Source organism: Eretmochelys imbricata, chromosome 10 (genome assembly GCF_965152235.1).
Source record: "Eretmochelys imbricata isolate rEreImb1 chromosome 10, rEreImb1.hap1, whole genome shotgun sequence".
Lineage (NCBI taxonomy): Eukaryota > Metazoa > Chordata > Testudines > Cheloniidae > Eretmochelys > Eretmochelys imbricata.
The window spans coordinates 33,248,868-33,272,663 of NC_135581.1; the positions used below are offsets into that span (position 1 = coordinate 33,248,868).

General features: G+C 46.6%; 1 protein-coding gene and 1 long non-coding RNA gene across 2 annotated transcripts in view; both read right to left on the reverse strand.

The window, feature by feature from the left end:
- The window catches only part of LOC144270752 (CREB-binding protein-like), a 153,471-nt gene extending 130,764 nt beyond the window's left edge, over positions 1 to 22,707 (reverse strand). Inside the window, 2 exon segments of the mRNA XM_077827416.1 lie at positions 895 to 1,062; positions 22,564 to 22,707. Of these exon segments, the coding sequence (XP_077683542.1) occupies positions 895 to 1,062; positions 22,564 to 22,651 (256 nt within the window). The 5' untranslated portion in view covers positions 22,652 to 22,707.
- LOC144270753 (uncharacterized) lies at positions 11,790 to 14,958 on the reverse strand. Its single transcript, XR_013347240.1, has 2 exons — positions 14,154 to 14,958; positions 11,790 to 13,874 (listed from the first exon to the last, which is right to left on the reverse strand). It is a non-coding gene; the product is annotated as an uncharacterized LOC144270753 (long non-coding RNA).
- Positions 22,708 to 23,796: the final 1,089 nt, after the last annotated feature.

Here is a 23,796-nt window from a genome sequence, read left to right on the forward strand (position 1 = left end):
CTGCTTGCAGACAAAACCCCAGATTCTCTGACCCCAGAGGGCAAGATGATGGGTGCAGGGGGAACAAGTTCATTTAAGGGCTTCATAGCCCTGGATCTTCAAAAATACAAGGTGTATGGAAAAGGCCTTGGAATATTGAGTTTAAGATGCTATTTCTGTGTTCAGATAACTCACATGACTTTGTTTTAAAGCAGCTCTGCTTGGAGGGAGGCAAAGCAATTAGTTCTAACTAAAGGGATGACAGCATGATTTTAATCAGAGATCTCCATCATCACAAGCAATGAGCTGGGCACACACAGTTCACCTGTGTAACAACAGATGCAACAGCAGGCAAGAGGCAGGTCCTTTGGAACCCCCTGCCTACACACACGAAAGTTACATCCACCAGAGCACACTGCAGGCTTCTGCCAGACTGCAACTATAGAGGTGCGTCTATCTCACTCTTAAGTAGTTTTATTTCTCAACAGGTTCATGCTTCCAGCGAGATACTGAGAGGGTACAGGGGTGAACCTGTTCCTGCTGTTTTATTCTTTACTCTGTATTTACTACTTTGCTAGAGATTTTATGTTGTGGTGTTCATTCTGGTGATTTTATTTTTGCTAGGATACCTAGAAGTCCTTGACCATGAGACTCCAAGAATTTACTCTTATTGAAGCATCAATGACAACTTCCTTCCACAAGTCTCGAAAGTCCATCCCAAAAGCCATTCTAACTGATGGGATGACAAACACCTGCACCTCTCCCCCTCCAGAGGTGGGGAAGGTACCTTGGGAGATAGCCCCAAGCTCCTGCCCTCCCAGCGAGGCACTGTTTTGCCAAGGCAGTGCCATTTCACTGGGTTTTCAACGCACCCCAAGAGACTTCCTTCCTGTGATATCCCCGGCCTCTGCTCACCTTTCACATTCTCTGTATTGCTGATGATGGTGTGCAGGGGCTCCTCTTCCTTGTTCTCAGCTGCCTGGGTACTGTACTTCTGCCCAGCAAGAACGCTGAAGGCGGCTAAGTTGTGCCGAGGGACTGGGAAATGGAGGGCTGCTCTCTGAAGACATGTGATTCCTCTTCCTAGAGGATGCAATTCAAGCGGTTTTAGTCTAACTCACACATATTAGAGATAGGAAAGCTCTATCAAGGTCACAATTCCCTTTCCCGAGGGCTAATGCAGGATTGCTCCCTAAGGTACACTGTCCTATGCATTGTCCAGTTGAGTTTTCAATCCCCACATGATCGGGCTCCGGCCGGAGCCTGGGCTCTGAGACCCAGCAAGGGGGGGGAAGGTCGCAGAGCTGAGCCAAAACATCGCATTGCTTAGCCCCATAGCACAAGCCCAAGTAAACTGACCCAGGCTCTGAGACTTGCTATTACTATATTTTACTGACAGAAAGTTTTCCTCCTATCAAATCTGTTTTCCTTTGCTCAGTTACATTTCATTACTCCTGGTTACATCCCATTTGACCACCCCCTATAGAATTCTACTCCAATTTGGCCCATACACCCGCTGGTTTATGATACCGGCAGTAAACATTCAATCCTGAGCTCTCAAAGATGCCTCCTTTGGCAGAGTGTAGCTACTGGTCAGAATGCCAGAATCACACCCCCCGGCAGAGCCAGTTTTAGGACTAAACAGCACATGCTGCCTCTCAGGGTCATATCAGAAGCAAGAGTCATAACCCGAAAAGCTATAAAAGACAGCAAATTCCACTAGCTCCACTAGGAGCATAGGAATTGCCACCTTTGTCACAGCCTTGCCTGTGATGTACTTCGCTAAGTCAGACAGGAGACCCTCTTCTGTTTGGCAGAGAATGAAACGAAAACAAACACTGGCTACTAACCAACATTTGCAGCACTTGGCAGATACAAAGCACTGTCTTATATTAGTGCTCAGTGTGATTATCTATGTTGTGAAGACAAAAGGAAATGGTGCTAAAACGATGTTCCAATGTAGAAGGCAAGGCAAATATATTCAGAGGTGGGCGAACGTGCATGCAGCCACATAACCACATATTCAAGCTGGTTTCAGGTGGACTGGGTTATGCCAGTTCCACAGGAAAATGATGGTGTACGAGAACCTCAAAAGGCCCTTTTCAGAAAGCTTGAGATCCAACAGGCCCTGTAACACACAGAAGCGATTTCCAGACTTTATTTCCTTCAGGTTTCCACTGTATATTTTACACCTAATGAGCAGCAAACTCTGCTGCATTCCACTTGCCAGGATTGAGCGGTCCTGAGCCTGGGGCTGAGGGGAAATTATCAGGCAGAGGAGGGTATATTAATTCACCTCCTCCATGACAATGGATACAAAATGGAATAAGAATGCTCTGGCAAGTGGATGGGTGGTTTTCCACCCTTCGCCACTCCAGCCCAGTATTAAGCTGCAGCTCGCCCCACACTGCGAGTGGCAGAGCTTTCTTAGGGCCAGGGAGAGAACCTGGTCAAGCTACAAAAGCCAGGAGCGGGCGGCAACAGCAGACAATTCTGGGCTTTTACAAAAACTCTTTTTTGCCTTTGTAGGCTGTTTCATCAGCCGAGGAAGCAAAGCAAACTCCAGGTTTAAGTCTGTTATAAAGGCCCTTACCCCTGGGCCCCATTCATTATTTATTGTTTACAACAACAGGTACAAACAAAATAAAACTATCCAACCAAAAATGCTGATTAGAATCCCAAGAACCTTGCTGCCTCTACCAGTGTGTGTGTGTGTGTGTGTGTGTGTGTGTGTGAGACCACCACACACCCCTCCCCTGGTACCCCTTTGGATCCAGCTTCCTCTTCCAGCCATGTAATAGGCAGAAATCTCTTAACCCTTTCCAGGCTGCTGCTTTTACCTCGACATAGTACCTGATACAACTTACACCCCTTACCCTTCACAAACATGTCCCATAGTCCTCCAGTTGTTGTCTGGCTGATCCAAGTCCCTTCCAAGGTCAGCTGATGCTGACCCTAACCAACCTAGCAGATGATGCTGACTACCAACATACAGTTAACATCCCTAAAACACACACAGACATTTAGTATCTGCCATTCTGAAGCTCTGAAAAGACCAAGGTATCTCTCAATCCAAATGCATCAAAACCAGAGCTCTCAGCATTACTGTCGCCCTTCCAAAGGGTAAGCAGCTCTGCTGCTTCCCTACGCCTCAGACCCTATGCTGAGCCAGTTATCAACCCCAAATAGTCCCTTACCATGTCTCCCATTCAAAAACAGTTCCAAGACATGATGCACTTTTCCAGCCAGAACCCCCAATTATTACTCAATTAGTTCTGTCCTTAAAGAGCCTGTGAATAGCTCTCATGCACTTGAATACCTCCTCCACCCGTAACTGCTGTATCACACACAGTTCTGCCTCATTGTTCAAGCAAAAGTCTGTAGCTGTCATTCCAATGCATTTGTTGGACTGATCCAAGAAAATGAAGAAAAAGCCCACATGAATGAGGATTTAAGAACTGGAGAGTTCAGTATATGGTGAACCAGTCCATCACACTTAGCCCTGGTCTACACTACGAGTTTAGGTCAAATTTAGCAGCGTTAGGTCGATTTAACCCTGCACCCATCCACATGACCAAGCCTGTTTTGTCGACTTAAAAGGGCTCTTAAAATTGATTTCTGTACTCCTCCCCGGCGAGGGGATGAGCTCTAAAATCGACCTCGCTGGGTTGAATTTGGGGTCGTGTGGACAGACGGTATTGGCCTCCAAGACCTATCCCGGAGTGCTCCATTGTGACCTCTCTGGACAGCCCTCTCAACTCAGATGCACTGGCCAGGTAGACAGGAAAAGCCCCGGGAACGTTTGAATTTCATTTCCTGTTTGGCCAGCGTGGCGAGCTGATCAGCACAGGTAACCATGCAGTCCCAGAATAGCAAAAGAGCTCCAGCATGGACCGAACGGGAGGTACTGGATCTGATCGCTGTATGGGGAGAAGAATCCATGCAGGCAGAACTACGTTCCAAAAGACGAAATGCCAATATATTTGCCAAAATCTCCAAGGGCGTGATGGACAGAGGCTACACCAGGGTCACACAGCAGTGCCACGTGAAAGTTAAGGAGCAGAGGCAAGCCTACCAAAAAACAAAGGATGCAAACGGTCGCATCGGGTCAGAGCCCCATGCATGCCGCTTCTATGATGAGCTGCATGCAAGTCTAGGAGGGGCCCCCTACCATTACCCCACCACTGTCCGTGGACACCTGCAAGGGGGGAGTCTCACGCAACAGGGATGAGGATTTTGTAGATGAGGAGGAGGTTGAGGATAGCACACAGCAGGCAAGCAGAGAATCCCTTCTCCCTGGTAGCCAGGAACTGTTCATGACCCTAGAGTAAATACCCTCCCAACGCAGGCTCCAAGACCATGAAGCTGGAGAAGGCACCTCTGGTGAGTGTTACCTTTGTAAATACAATACAGGATTTAAAAACAAGCGTGTTTAATGATTAATTTGCCCTGAAGACTTGGAATGCATTTGTGGCCAGTATAGCTACTGGAAAAGTCTGTTAACATGTCTGGGGATGGAGCGGAAATCCTCCAGGAATATCTCCATGAAGCTCTCCTGGAGGTACTTCCAAAGCCTTTGCCACACGGTGGGGCAAGACCCGTTCATGCTGAGCTGTTCGCGTTTGGCTGAGAGGGATCTTCCCTGATACTAGCCACGCAGTGGGGGGAGAGGGGAGTGAAGCACATGTGCTATGTAATGTGAATCACTTGATTCAGTGTGAAATAGTTTTCCCTTTGTTCTCTAAAATGTATCTTTTTAAATACTACTCTTCCTTTTTTCCCTCCTGCAGCAGCAAATGTTTCTGAGCTCCCCCTATCATCTCCATCCCAGAGGCTAGCACAGATTAGAAGGCGGAAAAAACACACTCACGATGACGTGTTCTCAGAGCTCATGCAGTCCTCCCGCACTGAAAGAGCTCAGCAGAATGCATGGAGGCAAACAATGGCAGAGTCCATGAAAGCGTTAAATGAACACGCTGAGAGGAGGGAGGAGCACGCTGAGAGGAGGCAGGATGCAATGCTGAGCCTAATGGGGGGAGCAAACTGACATGCTCAGGCATCTGGCGGAGCTGCAGGAAAGGCAGCAGGAGCACATACCGCTGCTGCAGCCCCTGTATACCCACCTGTCCTTCTCCACAAGTTTCAAGTTCCATATCCTCTTCACACAGACGCACAAGAACACGGGGGGGGGGGGGGGGGGGGTGTCTACAGGCACCCAGCCACTCCACCCCAGAGGATTGCCCAAGCAACAGAAGGCTGGCATTCAATAAGTTCTGAACTGTAGTATGGCCTTGTCCTTCCCTCCTCACCTCATCCACCACCCCACCCAGTGCCTCCCTCCTCACCCACCCCTCCTGGGCTACCTTGCGAGTTTTCCCCCTATTTGTGTGATGAATTAATAAAGAATGCATGATTTTGAAAGAATAATGACTTTATTGCCTCTGAAAGCGGTGATCAAAGGGGGGAGGTTGGTTGGCTTACAGGGAAGTAGAGTGAACCAAGAGGGCAGGTTTTCATCAAGGAGAAACAAACAGAACTGTCACACCGTAGCCTGGTCAGTCATGAAACTGGTTTTCAAAGCTCCTCTGATGCGCAGGGCACCCAGCCGTGCTCTCCTAATCACCCTGGTGTCTGGCTGTGCGTAATCAGCCGCCAGGAGATTTGCCTCAACCTCCCACCCCGCCATAAAAGTCTCCCCCTTACTCTCTCAGATATTGTGAGCAAATCACACAGCAAGCACACAAACAAACAAAACAGCAGCGGTGAGTTGAGCGGGCTCCATGCTTGTCGTGGTATGGCGTCTGCAGGAGAGCAGAGTTGCAGCAGAAGCGGTGGATGACGATGGATGCCATGAGAATAGATATTTATACAGAACGACGAGAGGACCTGCGAGGTGGATTCATGGCATGAGGAGAGCAAGCACACAAAGCACACAGCAAGCAGCAATAACAATGGGAATATTGGTTTCACTGGGGTCTAACCAAGTCAGTAAACTGCGCCAGCAAGCTTTTAAACATCCAAATGCACATTCTACCACCATTCTGCACTTGCTCAGCCTATAGTTAAACTGCTCCTTACTACTGTCCAGGGTGCCTGTGTATGGCTTCATGAGCCACGGCATTAAGGGGTAGGCTGGGTCCCCAAGGGTAACTATAGGCATTTCAACATCCCCAACAGTAATTTTCTGATCTGGGAATTAAGTCCCTTCTTGCAGCTGCTCAAACAGCCTGGAGTTCCTAAAGACGTGAGCGTCATGTACCTTTCCCGGCCATCCCACGTTGACATCAGCGAAACATCCCTTGTGATCCACCAGTGCTTGCAGCACCATTGAAAAGTACCCCTTGCGGTTTACGTACTGGCTGCCAAGGTGGTCCGGTCCCAAGATAGGGATATGCATTCCGTCTGTCGCCCCACCACAGTTAGGGAACCTCATTGGCAGCAAATGGCAGCAAAGCCATCCACTCTGACCTGTACAATTCCCAGAGTCACTGCCCTTGATAGCAGCGACTCAGTGATTGCGTTGGCTACTTGGATCACAGCAGCCCCCACAGTAGATTTGACCACTCCAAATTGATTCCCAACTGACCGGTAGCTGTCTGGTGTTGCAAGCTTCCACAGGGCTATCGCCACTCGCTTCTCAACTGTGAGGGCTACTCTCATCTTGGTATTCTTGCACTTCAGGGCAGGCGAAAGCAAGTCACAAAGATCCATGAAAGTGCCCTTATGCATGCGAAAGTTTCGCAGCCACTGGGAATCATCCCAGACCTGCAACACTATGTGGTCCCACTGGTCTGTGTTTGTTTGCCAGGCCCAGAATTGGCGTTCCACTGTATCAACCAGCCCTATGCCACCGTGATGTCCAACTGCCACGGCCCATGCTTTCAGGAATGTCTGTGTCCACGTCCTCATCAAAATCGCCCTCATGCTGGCGTCTCTTAGCCCGGTTCTGCACATACTCCAGGAAAATGCGCGAGGTGTTTACAATGCTCAAAACAGCAGCGGTGAGTTGAGCGGGCTCCATGCTTGTCGTGGTATGGCGTCTGCAGGAGAGCAGAGTTGCAGCGGAAGCGGTGGATGACGATGGATGCCATGAGAATAGATATTTATACAGAATGACGAGAGGACCTGCGAGGTGGATTCATGGCATGAGGAGAGCAGGAGAGCAGAGTTGCAGCGGAAGTGGTGGATGACGACGGTTAGCAGTCCTACTGCACTGTCTGCTGACAGCAGTATGGAGTCTGCACAGAAAAAAGGGGCGAAACGATTGTCTGCCATTGCTTTCACGGAGGGAGGGGTGACTGACGACATGCACTCAAAACCACCAGCAACAATGTTTTTGCCCCATCAGGCATTGGGAGTTCAACCCAGAATTCCAATGGGCAGTGGAGATTGCAGTCACTGTGGGATAGCTACCCAGAGTGCAACACTCCAAAAGTCAATGCTAGCCACGGTACTGTGGATGCACTCCGCCGACTTAATGTGTTTAGTGGGGACACATACAATTGACTGTATAAAATCGCTTCCTAAAAACCGACTTCTATAAATTCGACCTAATTTCATAGTGTAGACATACAAATTAGGTTGAATTTATAGAAGTCGGTTTTTTAGAAATCGGTTTTATATATTCGAGTGTGTGTGTCCCCACAGAAAATGCTCTAAGTGCATTAACTGCATTAACTCGGCGGAGTGCTTCCACAGTACCGAGGCTAGAGGAGACTTCCGGAGTGTTGCATTGTGGGTAGCTATCCCACAGTTCCCACAGTCTCCGCTGCCCACTGGAATTCTGGGTTGAGATCCCAATGCCTGATGGGGCTAAAACGTTGTCGCGGGTGGTTCTGGGTACATATCGTTTAGCCCCCGTTCCCTCCCTCCCTCCGTGAAAGAAAGGGCAGACAATCGTTTTGCGCCTTTTTTCCTGAGTTACCCGTGCAGACGCCATACCACGGCAAGCATGGAGCCCGCTCAGCTCACTGTCACCGTATGTCTCCTGGGTGCTGGCAGACATGGTACTGCATTGCTACACAGCAGCAGCAACCCCTAGCCTGGTGGCAGCAGACGGTACAGTAGGACTGGCAAGCCGTCATCGTCATGTCCGAGGTGCTCCTGGTCGCCTCTGTGAGGTCGATCAGGAGCTTCTGGACAGACATGGGCGCAGGGACTAAATTTGGAGTGACTTGATCCAGTCATTCTCTTTAGTCCTGCAGTCAGTCCTATTGAACCGTCTTATGGTGAGCAGGCAGGTGATACGGATTGCTAGCAGTCCTATTGCATCATCTTCTGCCGAGCAGCCATGAGATGTGGATGGCGTGCAGTCCTTCTGCACCGTCTGCTGCCAGCCAAAGATGTAAAAGATAGATGGAGTGGATCAAAACAAGAAACAGACCAGATTTCTTTTGTACTCATTTGCAAACCCCCCACCTCCACACACCACCACCCCCCCGGTCTAGGGGACTCATTCCTCTAGGTCACACTGCAGTCACTCACAGAGAAGGTGCAGCGAGGTAAATCTAGCCACGTATCTATCAGAGGCCAGACTAACCTCCTTGTTCCAATAAGAACAATAACTTAGGTGCACCATTTCTTATTGGAACCCTCCGTGAAGTCCTGCCTGAAATACTCCTTGAGGTAAAGCCACCCCCTTTGTTGATTTTAGCTCCCTGTAAGCCAACCCTGTAAGCCGGGTCGTCAGTCACCCTTCCCTGCGTCAGAGCAACAGCAAACAATCGTGCATCTGAGTTGAGAGTGCTGTCCAGAGCAGTCACAATGGAGCACTCTGGGATAGCTCCCGGAGGCCAATACCGTTGAATTGTGTCCACAGTACCCCAAATTCGGCCCGGCAAGGCCAATTTAAGCGCCAATCCGCTTCTCAGGGGTGGAGTAAGGAAATCGATTTTAAGAGCCCTTTAAGTCGAAATAAAGGGCTTCATCGTGTGGACAGGTGCAGGTTTACATCGATTTAACGCTGCTAAATTCGACCTAAAGTCCTAGTGTAGACCAGGGCTAAGAGAAGGGTCAGCTCAGGAAGAGACACAGGCAATGCCTGAGCCAGCCTGGACTTTACAATCTGACATTTTAACCCTGTGGTGCCGAACGAACAAACAAACAAAAAAATCTGCAAATACACCCACACTCAGGAATCACGGAATATGAGAGGAGCTTTGCCCAGTCACTGCCTCCTGTGACCCAAAAGGAAAAACAATCCGCTGGCATTTTCCTCCCATTCTCAAGTCAACTTCTGTCATCAGGTTTACAAACTGCAAGTCCTGAGAGTCTATTCACCCAATATACACAAACAGAATGCTGCCCCCACACACAAGTGCTGGATCTCTCTGGAAACCCCAAATATTTATAATTCTTGGCCTAGTCACATCTTCTGCCTCTCTCTCTCCCAAGCACAAGGAATAAATCATCATCAATCAATTCCAAGGTTATTTTTGGATCTGTATAACATTTGGTCTTAATATCATTAATTAATAGCTGGCATTGTGTCAGCCAAAGACAAAAACTGTTAAATTCAAGCTGCAGCTTTTTCATTTTCTGATATATTGCTTCCTGTGAAACCCCTGCTTGGCCAGCAGAGGAGGGACCCACGGCAATTTCAAGCCACTTATATATGCAGAGTAAGTGAGAAAGTGCTCTCAGAACTAGCAAGGAAAAGCCACACACACAAAAACAGCTTGGGAAGCAAAGCTCCTGACACCCAGAGACAAAGTGGAATTAACTCACATGCCTTGTCTAACTTTGCATATCAGCCCCAAGCTGTGCCATGTTAGAGCATGATGTATTAGGGATGGGGCTTTTGGGTGGTCAGGAAACCTCCAACGGGTGTCACCACTACCCCCTTTTGCCACTGTAGCATTTTAAGTGTAGACGAGCCGTAAAGCAGTGGTTTTCAAACTTTTTAGGCTGTGTACCCCTTTCCATATAATGTAGTCTACTATGTATCCCCTTCTGAGATAGGGTCATAATATACCTATGATTAGATTGCCAAGTCTTACTAAATAAAGCACATTGTCTGCCATTACAGGATTTTTCTTGCATACCCCCGACAAGAGCTCACATACTCTTTAGGGGATGCATAACCCAGTTTGAAAACCACTGCCCTAAAGTATTCCTGAGAAGTCTCCCATTCAAGCACTGCGCGGGCCTCAACCTGCTTAACCGACGAGATCTGACAGGACTGCAGCTGAGCCTGGTATGGATGAAGAGAAGAGGTGACAGCCTTTCTAAGCAGGGGAAGTCATCTCTCTTGCATCACTTTAATTCAGCCTATAAAATTGTGTCTACTTAAAACACTGCAGGGGCACCGCTGCACCACTTCAGTGTGGACTACTCACATCGACTGGAGCGGTTCTCCTACCAGGGCAGGTAATCCACATCCTTGAGAGGCGGTAGCCAGGTCAATGGAAAAGCGCAGTCTACATGGGGACTTAGGTCAGTTTAACTACGCTGTTCAGGGGAGTGGATTTTTCACTTGCCTGAGCAACGTAGTTATGCCGACCTAATTTTCTAGGGTAGATGAGGCCTAAGTCACTGTTCTCATTTCTCACCCCACAGAGCAGGGCACACACCTGGCTCTTTCCAGCAGGCCTCAAGGACATTTTTAAAAGGCAACATTCAAGCAGTGCTTGAGCGGCATGCAGACCAAGCTACCCAATCCCAGACACACAGCTCCTCCTCAGACATGACTGCTAACAAGCCATCAAGTATTCCCTCTATACAGGAGATGAACTGCCCAGAAAAGTTGGCCTTATCTGTACTAGGGTTTTCTGTATTACATCTCTTCCTCATACCACAAAGGGAATCCACAGACCATAGTGACAGCCTACAAAGCAGCAGCATCAAGCCATTTGGTGATTAGGAGCCACACAAACTCCAAGGAAACTGTGATGAGCAGAGGCTGCTAAGAGCCCAGCATACAGGGAGATTCACGGAGGAAGCTGCCAAAACCCACTACTTCTTGCATTTTACTGCACTTGAAACTCACCAGCACATTCTCATTAACTCGGATACTATTCGCAGGTTTGACAATGCAGCTGTAAGAAAGCAAGGGAACTTGCAACTGGTATCACAGTATATGAGCTTTCAGATTCCCTTATCCTGTCATCTTGTCAGATCTCTTAAGCATGGTCAGTATTCGCTTAGGAAATTTCCAAGGCCTTTAGAACCAAAGCCAGTTCCTTGGAAGTTCCCCTCATAGTGGTCACTGCCACAGCATGATGCTTGCAGGCAGTGCTATGTTTTGGATAAAATGTGAAACTTCAAATACTGACCATCTTGAATTAGTTAAAAAAATCCTGTGGCACTTTTGCAAGTGTAGGAGTGCTATCCCTAACTTCCTGGTCAAGTTAAACTGGGATAGTTATTTTCTAACCTAAATAAGATCTCCCTGCTGTTTCAATGGCATTGTTTATTCTTCCACAAACTGATAGGAATTGTAGATGGAAAAAACCCATCAGGTAATCCATCCTATCACCCTCCCCCAATCCCATTTCCTACTTCAAATTTTCAGGTGGGTTGTCTATTTCTCCAGTATCTCAGTCCTCACCATCCCATTACAGTATAGTCCTCATTATCAGAATAGCAAGGGGGACGCAGATTTTTTTGGATAATTGGGAGTTTGAATAACGAAGAGGGCAGGAGCCAGGGTGGATTTGATTTAAATCATGATTTAAATCACTAGTCAGGAAGACTCGATTTAATCATGGATTTCTACATAAAGTGCATTCTTGTTGGTTGTTATAACCTTAATACATATTCTTCACAACTCAGAGATAGATGTAGGTTTCATTTTCAGAAGGTACACACTAAACATTTTTAAAGTAATTTATTTTGAACACTTTTCAGATTCGTTTTACAGCTATATCAGAAAATCAATGACTGGTTATTTCATTTACCAAAGGAAATGGAAGCAGATATTTATGAAGTCATTGGGAGGTGACCTATCTCCAATTCAACAGGTTAATCATTAATATTTGGAGGATTTTCTTCCCATGCTATATTAGGAGAACATCACCAGACAAACACTTAAATTATTTAACTAAAACAACAACGTTATGTATTCTGGATATTTTTCTTCAACAGCAAACATTAATATTTTAACAAAACAAGCATATGCAATTTCAATTTAGTTAAACATTCAAGTTTTTTAAAATCAGGTTTATTTTTGTTAAAATTGTTTTTAACTAAAATAGTTAAATGAAATATTTAAAAAACAAAACAAAAGAACAATATTAAATCGACTGTCAGCCAGGTCAACATGAGAAACTTAAAATACTGGCTTCTGCAGCTAACTCAGTCATCTTCACCTTCACTTTCCTGTTTATTCATAATCTGGAAAAGAAAAACAAGCTTTCCTGCTTTTTCAGGTCCCAAACAATTTCTCAGTTTGGAATGAATTAGTCCACAGAAAGAAAATATTCTTTCTACACCAGCAGAAGAAGCTACTGCTGTTAAAAGTGAGATGATCACTTCAACAGTCTCTGAATCTAAGTGCTTAAGTGACTTCCACCAGTTCACTGGTGTGACTTTCTTTAAAAAATCATCAGCAAATATATATTTCTTGAATGGTTCACCCTTAGCTCTGAAGTTTATTACAGTTGGCATTATGGAGGGATTGCTGGATGTCCATGTCATAGCCAACTCCTCTTCTTCAGCACTTAAGGTTTGACCCTGGTACCGAGTACTAAGAATATCTGCAAGAAAATGAGCTGCAGAGAGTGTTTGTCCAATTCGTTTTTTTAATGCTTGTAATTTAACTTTGTCATTGCATATTTCTCTTTTAAGATCTCACTCAGTTCCTTCCAAATTTCAACAGCATCAGCAATAAAACAGCTGTTTCCCTGCATTTTGTTCAGGGCTACAGAAATAAGCTTCAGGGTATTCAGCATGTGTTCAACCTTTCTCCTAAGCCCAATGTTGAGAACGCTGGCTGTGACAGTGCCATCTATTTTTTCACGATTTTGTTCACAATCTGTCATCAGATTAGGCCAGTTCTTGATCTAGTGCTCAAAACAGTCCACTACTGAGTTCCATCGCACGTCTTGGTTCCTCCCACTTTTTTCAGAGCAGCTGCTGCAAAGCAGTTGTTACCCAAGTATTTTGCAATTTCAACAAGATTAGCCTTCATTTCTGGAACACTGAAGTCTTTGGCTAGGAGGTGCAACAAATGAGCACTGCAACCATATCTTATTAGCTTGGGACTCTCTTCACTCTCTTCTAAATAATTTCTTCTCATCTTGGATGCATTTGCAGCATTGTCTGTGACCAAGCTGCGTACTAGACATCTGAATTTTTCTTCCACAGTTTGTTATAGCTTTTACTGCTACTTCTTGTAAGTATTCTGTTGGGTGTGCATTTCCTGATCTATCAATTGTTTCTGTAAGGAAGACATTCCCTTCTTCTGTTGTCACACAAGCACATACAACAGGATCATTGTGGACACTGCTCCACCCATCAAGACTCAGGTTAACAATTTTACCCTCTAGACCTTTTGCACACTGCTCAATTTCTCTTTCACACCCTTTATCCAGCACTTTGCCTGCGACATCTGCTCTGTTGGGTGGACTATATCCATGGTTAATGACTGAACCATGTTAGTGAAGTGTGGGTTCTCAATCATATGGAAAGGAGAGTTTGTTGCATAAATAAACCATTTATTGCAATTTTTTCATTAATTACCTCTTTTTGTAATCGGCTGGTTCTTATCACAAACTTATCTATGGTTGTTTCTGGAAATGGAGATTTTTTCTTTTTGCTACAGGTAATGATATACTGTGACATACATGATGGGACAGAAACACCATCATTGGCAGAATACTCTGAAACTATAGAAGATGATGGTGATCTTGAAAGCGGATAGCCTTCTGAATCCTGCATGTTGAGGATGGATTCTCCTAAAAAAAATAATTCAATGCAGTTATTTAATTATTATTACCATACTGCTCATTTACTATTACTCATTGCATTCACTGACACTCAGTACTACTTTAAAGGTGAAATTGTAAAAGGAAGATCTGCCTATTTCAGCTATTCATTTTTTATCACAACTGCATCTAAAGTGATAGTATCATAGAGTAACAACTACATTTTTTGCTCAAACATGAGAATTCAAGGCTAGTCCAGAAGGAAGACAGGCAGTCCTTAAGAAAGAAGTATGAAATAAAAAAGTTTACCAATCTGAAGATCCTGCACGTTCAGACATGTTCCTTTCATCATCTTCAACGCAGCTTCTTCTTGAGAAGGAACACTTCTCATGATGTTGTGTCATTCGGGAAACCAGGCCTTGCATTTCTTTGTTGCGCTGTTTGCATTTTGCACACATGCCTGTCTTACCCACAGGTAGAGGAATTTCATTAAAATATTCCCAAACTGGGTCTCTCTTACGGCCTACTGCCATTAGAGGTTTTCCCTTCTAGTGAGAGAAGGATATGGTAGATCTCAAATCAATGAAGGCTACACTCAGAAAGACCTCAAGCCTTCTGGAATATGCTTGCTGCTCAAACAGTTTCACTTTTGTTTCTATTGCCTGGCCCTCCCTTCTCACATTTATCTCCAAACTTCTTCTCCTTGTCCAGATCCACCCCCAACAATCTTCTATTCACTGAACTTTTTGAAACTTTGCACTTTTAGAGAGAGGTAAGGGATTGCCTCTGTGTACACAAATTTACAGAGGGACAATAGGGTTGAGGTCTGTCATTTCTCACCTCTATATATTATTTATTTTAAAACATTTCTGCTGTTAACAAGCATGTTATCTCTGAAGACACAAATCCACAGTTTGAGAACGGCATAACTAAGCACCTCTGATGGTATCTTCTAGACTGAGCACTGAGTCCTATTGGGTAGATAGAAAGATTAACCTAAATAATCTATACAGAAGCCCCTGGAACCCCATAAAATTGTACCCCTAATCCATGAACTATTGGAACTCATTTACAAAACTTTTCTTAAACATTAGATGAATATATTGTCTCTTACCACAGAATTAGAATTTATAATCACTATTCCATGATGACATATCTTTGAGCTATAATGTATCTATCTTTAGATAGGTTTTTTTCCCCTCAAAAAGCATTTGATCAAAAAAATCCAATTTAAATTTTAAAAAAAATCCAAACTTTGATTTTTATCCACCAGGACCACAGCCTCACCCCCACCCAGTGCCTGCAGGAATCAGGTGTCATCAGCCCAGCGGCAGCACAGGGAGCCCTCTGCAGTTCTGCAGTAACAGCCCCACTCATTCGCTCTTGTGACAGCAGAGCTGCAGAAGGCTCCCTATGCTGCCACAGGAGCCATCCAGTAGCAGGATGACCTCCCGCACGGCCAGCGGCTCGTCCTCCTCCTCACAGTTTGGGCTGGGTAGGGGGGTCTCTGCTCCGTTTTGTGAGCCTCCACATTATCCGATTCTCTTCCTTGTTCCGCAGCATGAGATTCATGCAGGGAGGCAAGGAAAGGATTTGGCTAATGCAGGGGTTCAAACAACAGGGTTTTGGATATATGGAAGTATACTGTATTCCTAAACTGTGTGCCTCAGTTACTCGTGTACCACCCTAAATAAATCCTTTTCCTCCTTGGCATTTACACTCTTCACATATTTGCTGCTTAGCCAAGCTATATCCAGTAAGAGCTAAATGTCTCAGTCAGCTCCTTCAGGCCCTGAACATTTATGCTGCTCTTCTCCCAACGCTCTACAGTCTGCCATAATCTATAATCTATCTGCAACCAAAGTGTCCAGACAGAAGAGTACTATGGCCTAGGTGCAATGGTATCATGGACATATGGAGGGACTATGACTTCCCTGCTCTATTTCCTTTCCAAGATCGTTATGCATTACTATTCGTTAATCATTGACAATGTGCTCAAACCTGTATAAGCTACAAGACAGCCTCACTCTAGTCAGCTAGGGTTGTGTAGTTTCTGGTAACTGACCAATGGGTAATATCTACAGACTGTAAAGCAACTTGGAGTCCAGTTCTTCTGACTGGAAAGAATGTATTACTCCACCCTTTTAACTCTGGAGAACTGAGTATACTAGGGTTAAATTAAAAGTGAAATAAATTTGTTGGTGTAAGTAGAGAACCTAGTAATTGTCACCAGATGTTAAGAGAGACTAACACAACCAGAAGCCTGAGAGAAACAAAGAGTTTACAAGGGTTTTGTCAGAACTGCAGAAGACCCAAAATTCACATCCCAGGGGATGCTGCAGATCAGAGATGGGCTGCATTAGTAGAGGTAAACTTTCACAGCCCCCACCTGCTTTAGCAAGCCCATTCAGCAAAATATCAATGCGCTTCCTTAAGATTAAGCATGTGCTTCAAGTCTATTGAAGTTAATGTGACTTAACACTTGCCCAGTGTTAAAAATGGGTTTAAATGCTTTGCTGTATAGGGACAGCTGACAAATACAGGCACTTGGCTGACCAGAACCAGGATCTCTCTCATATTCCAGAGCAGTGCATGCCAGCAAATTCACACAAATATCCCAACACCTCATACATATGGCTTTAAAGCTAAAAAATAGAAAGCTAATTTCATCTCCTCAGCAACACAAACTAACACGAGCACAGCACACCTGTTCTCCGCTGTCTACACTGGCTTCCCATAGAATTTCAAATCAAGGTCTCAGCCCTTATCTTCAAAATCTTCTATGGCCTGGACCCAACGTATCTAAAAGATTGTCTGAAGCCTGGGACGAAAACCATTGTTGTCACCTACACTCCTCTGGCACAACCAAACTTTCCACAGTAAAAGTAAAGCTTGTCTGTGCTGGAGACAGAACTTTCTATGGGGAGACGGTCCAGAAATACAGAATGAACTCTACCAAGAATTAAGGACTACCACAAATCTCCCTCCCCGCTTGCTGCTCCCAGTGCAAAGTGCATTTCTTTAGCCTTGCCTTCTCTGCTGTAAACACAAAGCAACATATATATTATAACAAACAAAACAAACAAAAACTATCAAAACAAGACACTCCTCTTCACATGCTTCTCCTTGTGGGGAAAGGATGAGAGAACAAACAACAAATGACACAAGTCATATCAGTTAATGCACAACCAGATGGGACTTACATACTACCGTGATCAGTGTGCTATTAAAAACCTAAATAGAATATACTATAACTGTATTTATTGGGAAAATACCATGGCCTTCCGAAATTTCCTTTACATTTTGTGTCTCATTTTTCTCAAAACAGCGGAATGACCTGGACTCTAGGAATCTATGTTGGATGTTGTGATAAAGTAATTCCACTGTGATCCCCTCCATGTAACTGAGGATAAGCACGTTGTTACCAAGCATTTTTAATAAAGCAGCACCAAAAGCATGAAGATCAAGCACTTCCCAAACATTACTCTGACACAGCTGTCAGACCAAGAAGTTTATCACATTATTTCAGCATAAATCAGCCATGATGAGAAAAACCCACTGAAACATGATTTTCCTATAGAGTTGTGCATCATATGGTCACTGTGCTTCATTCACTTCAGACAACACATCAGCTAAGCCCCCCTTTCTCACAACCTCTGCTGTGTGTTAAGTATTATATTGCTACAGACTCATACAATATAGGCACCAAAACAAAAGGTCTCTTCCTTATCTTCTCATTTTATTATATGCTTTTAGGTTGCAGGGGAAGATGCTGTTCGCTAAAGCGAAGGACTACACCCAAACCCAGAGCTGGAAGATGCTACAAAAGCTTCCACACACAGTTCTGTCAATGCCCTATAGTTCTAAAATACAGCATCCCCTACTACTCCAGTTCTGACCTCAGCTCTGCCAATGCCCCTCACTCCTGATCTGCAGCCCTCCTGCTATTCATGCTGGATTTGCCCTGTGTAGATACCTAATCCATGACAAACTGAATTCTTCCATCATTCTCTCATGCCAGTCCTTGAAGCTCCAGAATCTTCACAACTCCACCCTCCAGACCCTACACCAGAGGTGGGCAAACTTTTTGGCCCAAGGGCCACATCTGGGTGGGGAAATTGTATGCAGGGCCATGAATGTAGGGCTGGAGCAGGGGGTTGGGGTGCGGGAGGGAGTGCAGGGTGTGGGATGGTGTGCTGTGTGCAGGAAGGGGGCTCAGGGCAGGGGGTTGGGGTGCAGAAGGCGTGCGGGGTGCGGCAGGGGGCTCAGAGGCTTGGGATGCAGGAGGGGTGTAGCAGGGGGCTCAAGGCAGGGGTTTCAAAGGGTCAGGGGAGAGGGCTGGGATGCAGGAAGGGATTCAGGGTGCGGGCTCTGGCCTTGCGCCGCTTACCTCGAACAGCTCCAGGGTGGCAGCAGCGCGCAGCAGGCCTAAGGCAGGCTCCCTACCAGCCCTGGCCTCATGCCACTCCTGGAAGTGGCCAGCATGTCCGGCATTGGCTCCTGGTTGTGGGGTGGGGCAGGCAGCTCCATCGTGCGCTGCCCTCATCTGTGGGTACCATCCACAAACCTCCCACTGGCTGTGGTTCCCCGTTCCTGTTCCCACCCAACAGGAACTGCAGAGAGTGGTGTCTGAAGGCGAGGGCAGCGCATGGAGCCCTCTGCCCCCCCTTCCCCCCAGGGATGTGGTACTGGCCACTTCTGGGAGCAGTGCAGGGACAGGGCAGGCAGGGAGCCTGCCTTAGCCCTGCTGCACCATGGGGCTGGCAATCCCGCAGGCCAGACTGAAAGCCCTGATGGGCTGGATCTGGCCCACGGGCCGTAGTTTGCCCTCCCCTGCCCTACGCCATTGCAAATGCCCTCCAGTCAGAGGAGAGACATAGATGCCTCTGGAGCCAATGAATGCCACTCCTCCTCCTCCATGGGACTCAGCACACTTCCCCTGCAGTTGTCAAACTTTGCAAATCCAGGGACTGAGAGATGCCAGGGTAAGGCACTGCTGTCAGAGCACTGGGCCCACTGAGTCACTGTCCTCAGAGAGCCAAACCAGCCCAGAGTCATCCCGGACTCGCAGCTCCCAAGAGTGAATAAATGTTCACAGAAGAGAAATCACTTACTCTTAATACATAAAAAGGAGTGGTTATGGAAATGGGATGCGAAAATCTACTTCAAAATCTCTGTACCAGTCAAATTCAAATTAGATCACAAACTTTACTTGTATTGCAAGGGTCACCCAAAGCTCCCACCCAGAATTGGGCCCCCACTGAATGAGTCAACAATGTGATGCTGTTGAGAATAAGGCAAATGTCATTGTGGGATGTTGCCAAGGTTCCTTCCCCACTCTGAACTCTAGGGTACAGATGTGGGGACCTGCATGAAAAACCCCCTAAGCTTATTTTTACCAGCTTAGGTTAAAACTTCCCCAAGATACAAACTATTTTACCTTTTGCCCTAGGACTTTATTGCTGCCACCACCAAGTGTCTAACAAATATATAACAGGGAAAGAGCCCGCTTGGAAACGTCTTTCCCCCCAAAATCCTCCCCAAACCCTACACCCCCTTTCCTGGGGAAGGCTTGATAAAAATCCTCACCGATTTGCATAGGTGAACACAGACCCAAACCCTTGGATCTTAAGAACAATGAAAAAGCAATCAGGTTCTTAAAAGAAGAATTTTAATTGAAGAAAACGTAAAAGAATCATCTCTGTAAAATCAGGATGGTAAATACCTTACAGGGTAATCAGATTCAAAACACAGAGAAACCCTCTAGGCAAAACCTTAAGTTACAAAAAGACACAAAAACGGAATGTATATTCCATTCAGCACAACTTATTTTATCAGCCATTTAAACAAAACAGAATCTAATACATATCTAGCTAGATTGCTTACTAAGTTCTAAGACTCCACTCCTGTTCCGTTCCTGGCAAAAAGCATCACATAGACCGACAGAACCTTTCTTTCTCCCCCCCCTCCAGCTTTGAAAGTAACTTGTCTCCTCATTGGTCATTTTGGTCAGGTGCCAGCGAGGTTATCCTAGCTTCTTAACCCTTTACAGGTAAAAGGGTTTTTCCTCTGGCCAGGAGGGATTTTAAAGGGGTTTACCCTTCCCTTTATATTTATGACAGATGTATTAACAGGAGTGTCATACATAAGATATGGGAAGTAATTGTTCCACTCTACTTGACACTGGTGAGGCATCAGCTGGAGCATTGTCTCCAATTTTGGACAGAACACTCCAAGAAAGATGTGGACCAACTGGAGTCCAGAGGACAGCAACAAAAATGAAGAGGTTTAAAGGAAATGTTGAAAGAACTGGACACGTTTAGTCTTCAGAAGAGAAGGCTGAGGGGGCACAATAGTAACAAAAAGATCATTATAAAGAGGATAGTGATCAATTATTGTCCATGTCCACCGAGGGTAGGACAAGAAGTACTCAGCTTAGTTTACAGCAAGGGAGGTTTAGGTTGGATATTAGGAAAAACTTTCTAACGATAAAGATCGATAACCACTAGTTTACCTAGGGAGGTTGTGGAGTCATTGGAGGTATTTAAAAACAAGTAGACAAACACCTGGCACGGACAGTCTAGGTATTAGTCCTCCCTCGACACAGGGGTCTGGACCAGATGTCCTCCTGAGGTCCCTTCCAGCCCTACATTTCTATAATTGTACTAGGCACGGTACAAATACTCATGAATACATGGTCCCTGAGTGACAGGATTAAAATCCTGAGACACCTTTTCTGTGTGTGCAGTAAGCAGTCCAGCAGGGATAGCAGAAAATGTAGAGTTCAGAGCTGTACGGTGAAGGAGAACATGCCTGTATGAAAACTTTTAAAAATCATTTCTCTAAAGAAAGTTAAAAATTCCCCATGCTGGTGAGTTCAGTACCCAGAGTTGAAGGAAAGAAAGAAAGGCCTTCACACCAAGAGGTTGATTTCCTACGGCCATACTGGGTTACACCAAGGTCCATCTATCCCAGTATCCTGTCTTCCGACAGTGGCCAATGCCATGTGCCCCAGATGGAATGAACAGAACAGGTAATCACCCAAGGATCCATCCCGTCGCCCATTCCCAGCTTCTAGCAAACAGAGGCTAGGGACACCAGCCCTGCCCATCCTGGCTAATATCCATTGATGGACCTATCCTCCATGAACTTATCTAGCTCTTTTTTGAACCCTGTTATAGTCTTTCATTCTACAGGGTTGGTAAGAGGCAATTTTTAGACTACAAATTAAGCTCTGGTAATCACCCAGTGCTTTGTGCATCACGATGGGCACGTCCCACAATACCCTGCCAGTAGACAGACACCGTGTGTTGACGGTTCAGAGTCTGTTCCTGTCACTTTAATGAGTATGTTTGTGCTTCTGAAGATTAAGGGACTGGCATGCAGTGATGGAGCCACTGGTCAGGCAGCTATACTGCAAATTTCTTCCAATGCAGTTCCCAACAGTGATCTCAAGTGAAATCATATGGTCATTTTTTCCTAACAAACCTGACTGCTCAGCCTGCGTTTAGGACTGCTTACTGCTGGAACCTTGCCAGTAAAAAGACTGAATCCTACTCAGCTAAGCAGACTGTATCTAAGTTGTTGGCTTCCTCAAAGGCATTTTTTAAAAAGCAGGCAAACTGGTATGAAGGAAGGTCGCTAAAGGTCATTTGTCCAAGCAAGGTTCATTTTTATTTATTATTTTAACAAGATTGGTCACTCCACTAGCTCCCTTTTCATGTCTCCTGTTCTTTAGAATTAAGGGTCAAACTACTTTCTACATGTAGGGACCATCTCACTTCACCAGATACACACATCCTCACAAGAATTTCAGCTATTTTCTCCGCATCCCACCAAAGATTAAGTAGCCAAGTGCTGTAATGAAGTCTTATAAATCACCCAGATGTAATTAAATTCAGAAAACATACCACACTGTATTGGTTTTAATTATGTAGAATACTTCATGGTACCCTAAGTTACCCTTCTCAAAATAAATGAACTAGAGTACACTCCATAACACAATTTTATTTTCAATTGTGTTTGTTCACTTTCTTACTCATTTATACATGGGAGGAATTTGTGACGGGTCACCAGGTAAATGTGAATTAGGGACGTTCCAGTATAACAATTTTCAAATAGAAAGGTCTGAAGATCAGTTTGGACTCTGCGCTCCCATTTCTACTGCAGTGATTTACACCAGATTGTAAACGCGGTGCAGGTCAAGCTGCGCTTCAGAACGCCGAAGAAACAGGCGAAGAGGTTTCCCCTGCTTCTATCACTGGCCGAGTTCATTCACATCTGCCCCTCTGCTTTTGGCTGTTCCAGTCTCTACCCTGGCTGACAGGCGGCCCCTAGAAACGCGGGTGTCTTTCACCGCAGCCAGGCGCTGCGGGAGAGCCAGCCACACGGCGGCCCCAGAGGCAGGCCGGGGGTTAACGCGCTCATGGCGATGCGCGGTGCCGGCTGCAGACCACAGGTCCCGGCAGAGACTCTTCCAGGGGCCACGAGCTCCCGGCAGGGGCCGCCAGCTCCTCTGCTAGCCCGGCGCCACCCTCGGACTCGAGCTGCGGGCTGAGGCCCTACAGCCCTGGGCGCCAGGCCAAGGCAACCGCGGCTCCTCGGCAGGTCCGAGCCGGCTGCAGCCGCCGCGGGACCCGCCAGGCCCCGATCCTCCCGGCTCCCCTCCCCCACCAACCAGCCCCCGAGCCGCGCGACGCCGGGACAGCCCCGCCCTCACCTGCCGCCGGCGCCCGCAGCCGCGCGGCGCTCCCCGCCCGCAGCAGGGCCCGCAGGCGGCTCCCACGCAACAGCATCGCCCGGGCCATGCCGGGCCCGCCGCTCGCTCGCTCGCTCGCTCTCCGGGGCGCACGCAACACGCGCGCGGCGGCTCTGAGCGGAAGGGCCGACGCCCGCACTGAGGCGGCGCGCGCTGATGGTGTCACGTTGCCTGGGCGACCCCTGAGCGCCTGACAGGAACCGCCCCCCTCCCTGAGGCGGCGCGGAGCTGCGGGCGGGGTTCGTCCGCTCGCTGCCTTCGCGAGGGGCTGCCGAGGGCAGCGCCCGCAGCTTACAAAGCCCCCTTCCCGCAGCGAGTGCCCATCCCCCCGGCCTGGTTGCCCCTTGCCCGCCCCCCGCGGGTGCCCGCCCTCCCGCGCCCTGTTGCCCTCCCAGCTAGCAGATGCTTATCCACCCCACACACCCTATTGCCCCGTCTTGCCCGCTTCAAGTCCCACAGCTGCAGGCCACGGGGACGTGGGGACATCAACGCCCCTTGGCCTGAGGTGCCTTCTTCTCGCCCCAGATCTTGTTCTCCTTCTTCTACCTAACATGGATGACCTGCTGTCCCACTTCTATAGGGACAGTCCCGATTTTGGGGTCTTTTTCTCATAGAGGGTCCTATTGCTCTCCCCCCCGGCCTCTGTCCCAATTTTCACATTTGCTTTCTGGTCACCCTACACCTAACCAGCTCATTCCCACTGCACACAAGCCTGCTCCACCGGAGCTTCAGCCCCTGTCTCGCGCCGGCTTGTTCATTAGAAGACAGAGCAGGAGGCAGGACTCAGATTGGTCCAGGCCAGGTCAAAAATCCAGTTCTGTGACTGAAGCTGCCCTCTTGTACTCTAGAACCTCAGCTTTCTATATAAAAAGTAATTTTCTATCAACGTTGCAAAGAACACTTTCATACCGTTAATCATGTGTAACTGATATAGAGGTGTCTGCCTGAGGCTGCAGAGAGTGTTAAACAATATTTTATATAATTAAAAACAAATGGAAGAAAGAAGAAGTTGATAGTGATGAATACAAGTCAGAAGCTATACGTTGTAGAAAGTTGATAAGAGCACCAAAGACATATAAGCGGACAAAAATCTATGGCCGGCAAAGTTACAAACAATAAGTTTTTTGAGTGTATTGAGAACAAAAATATTTGAAACAATGGTACTTCTCCATTACTAGATGGAAATGGTAGAAT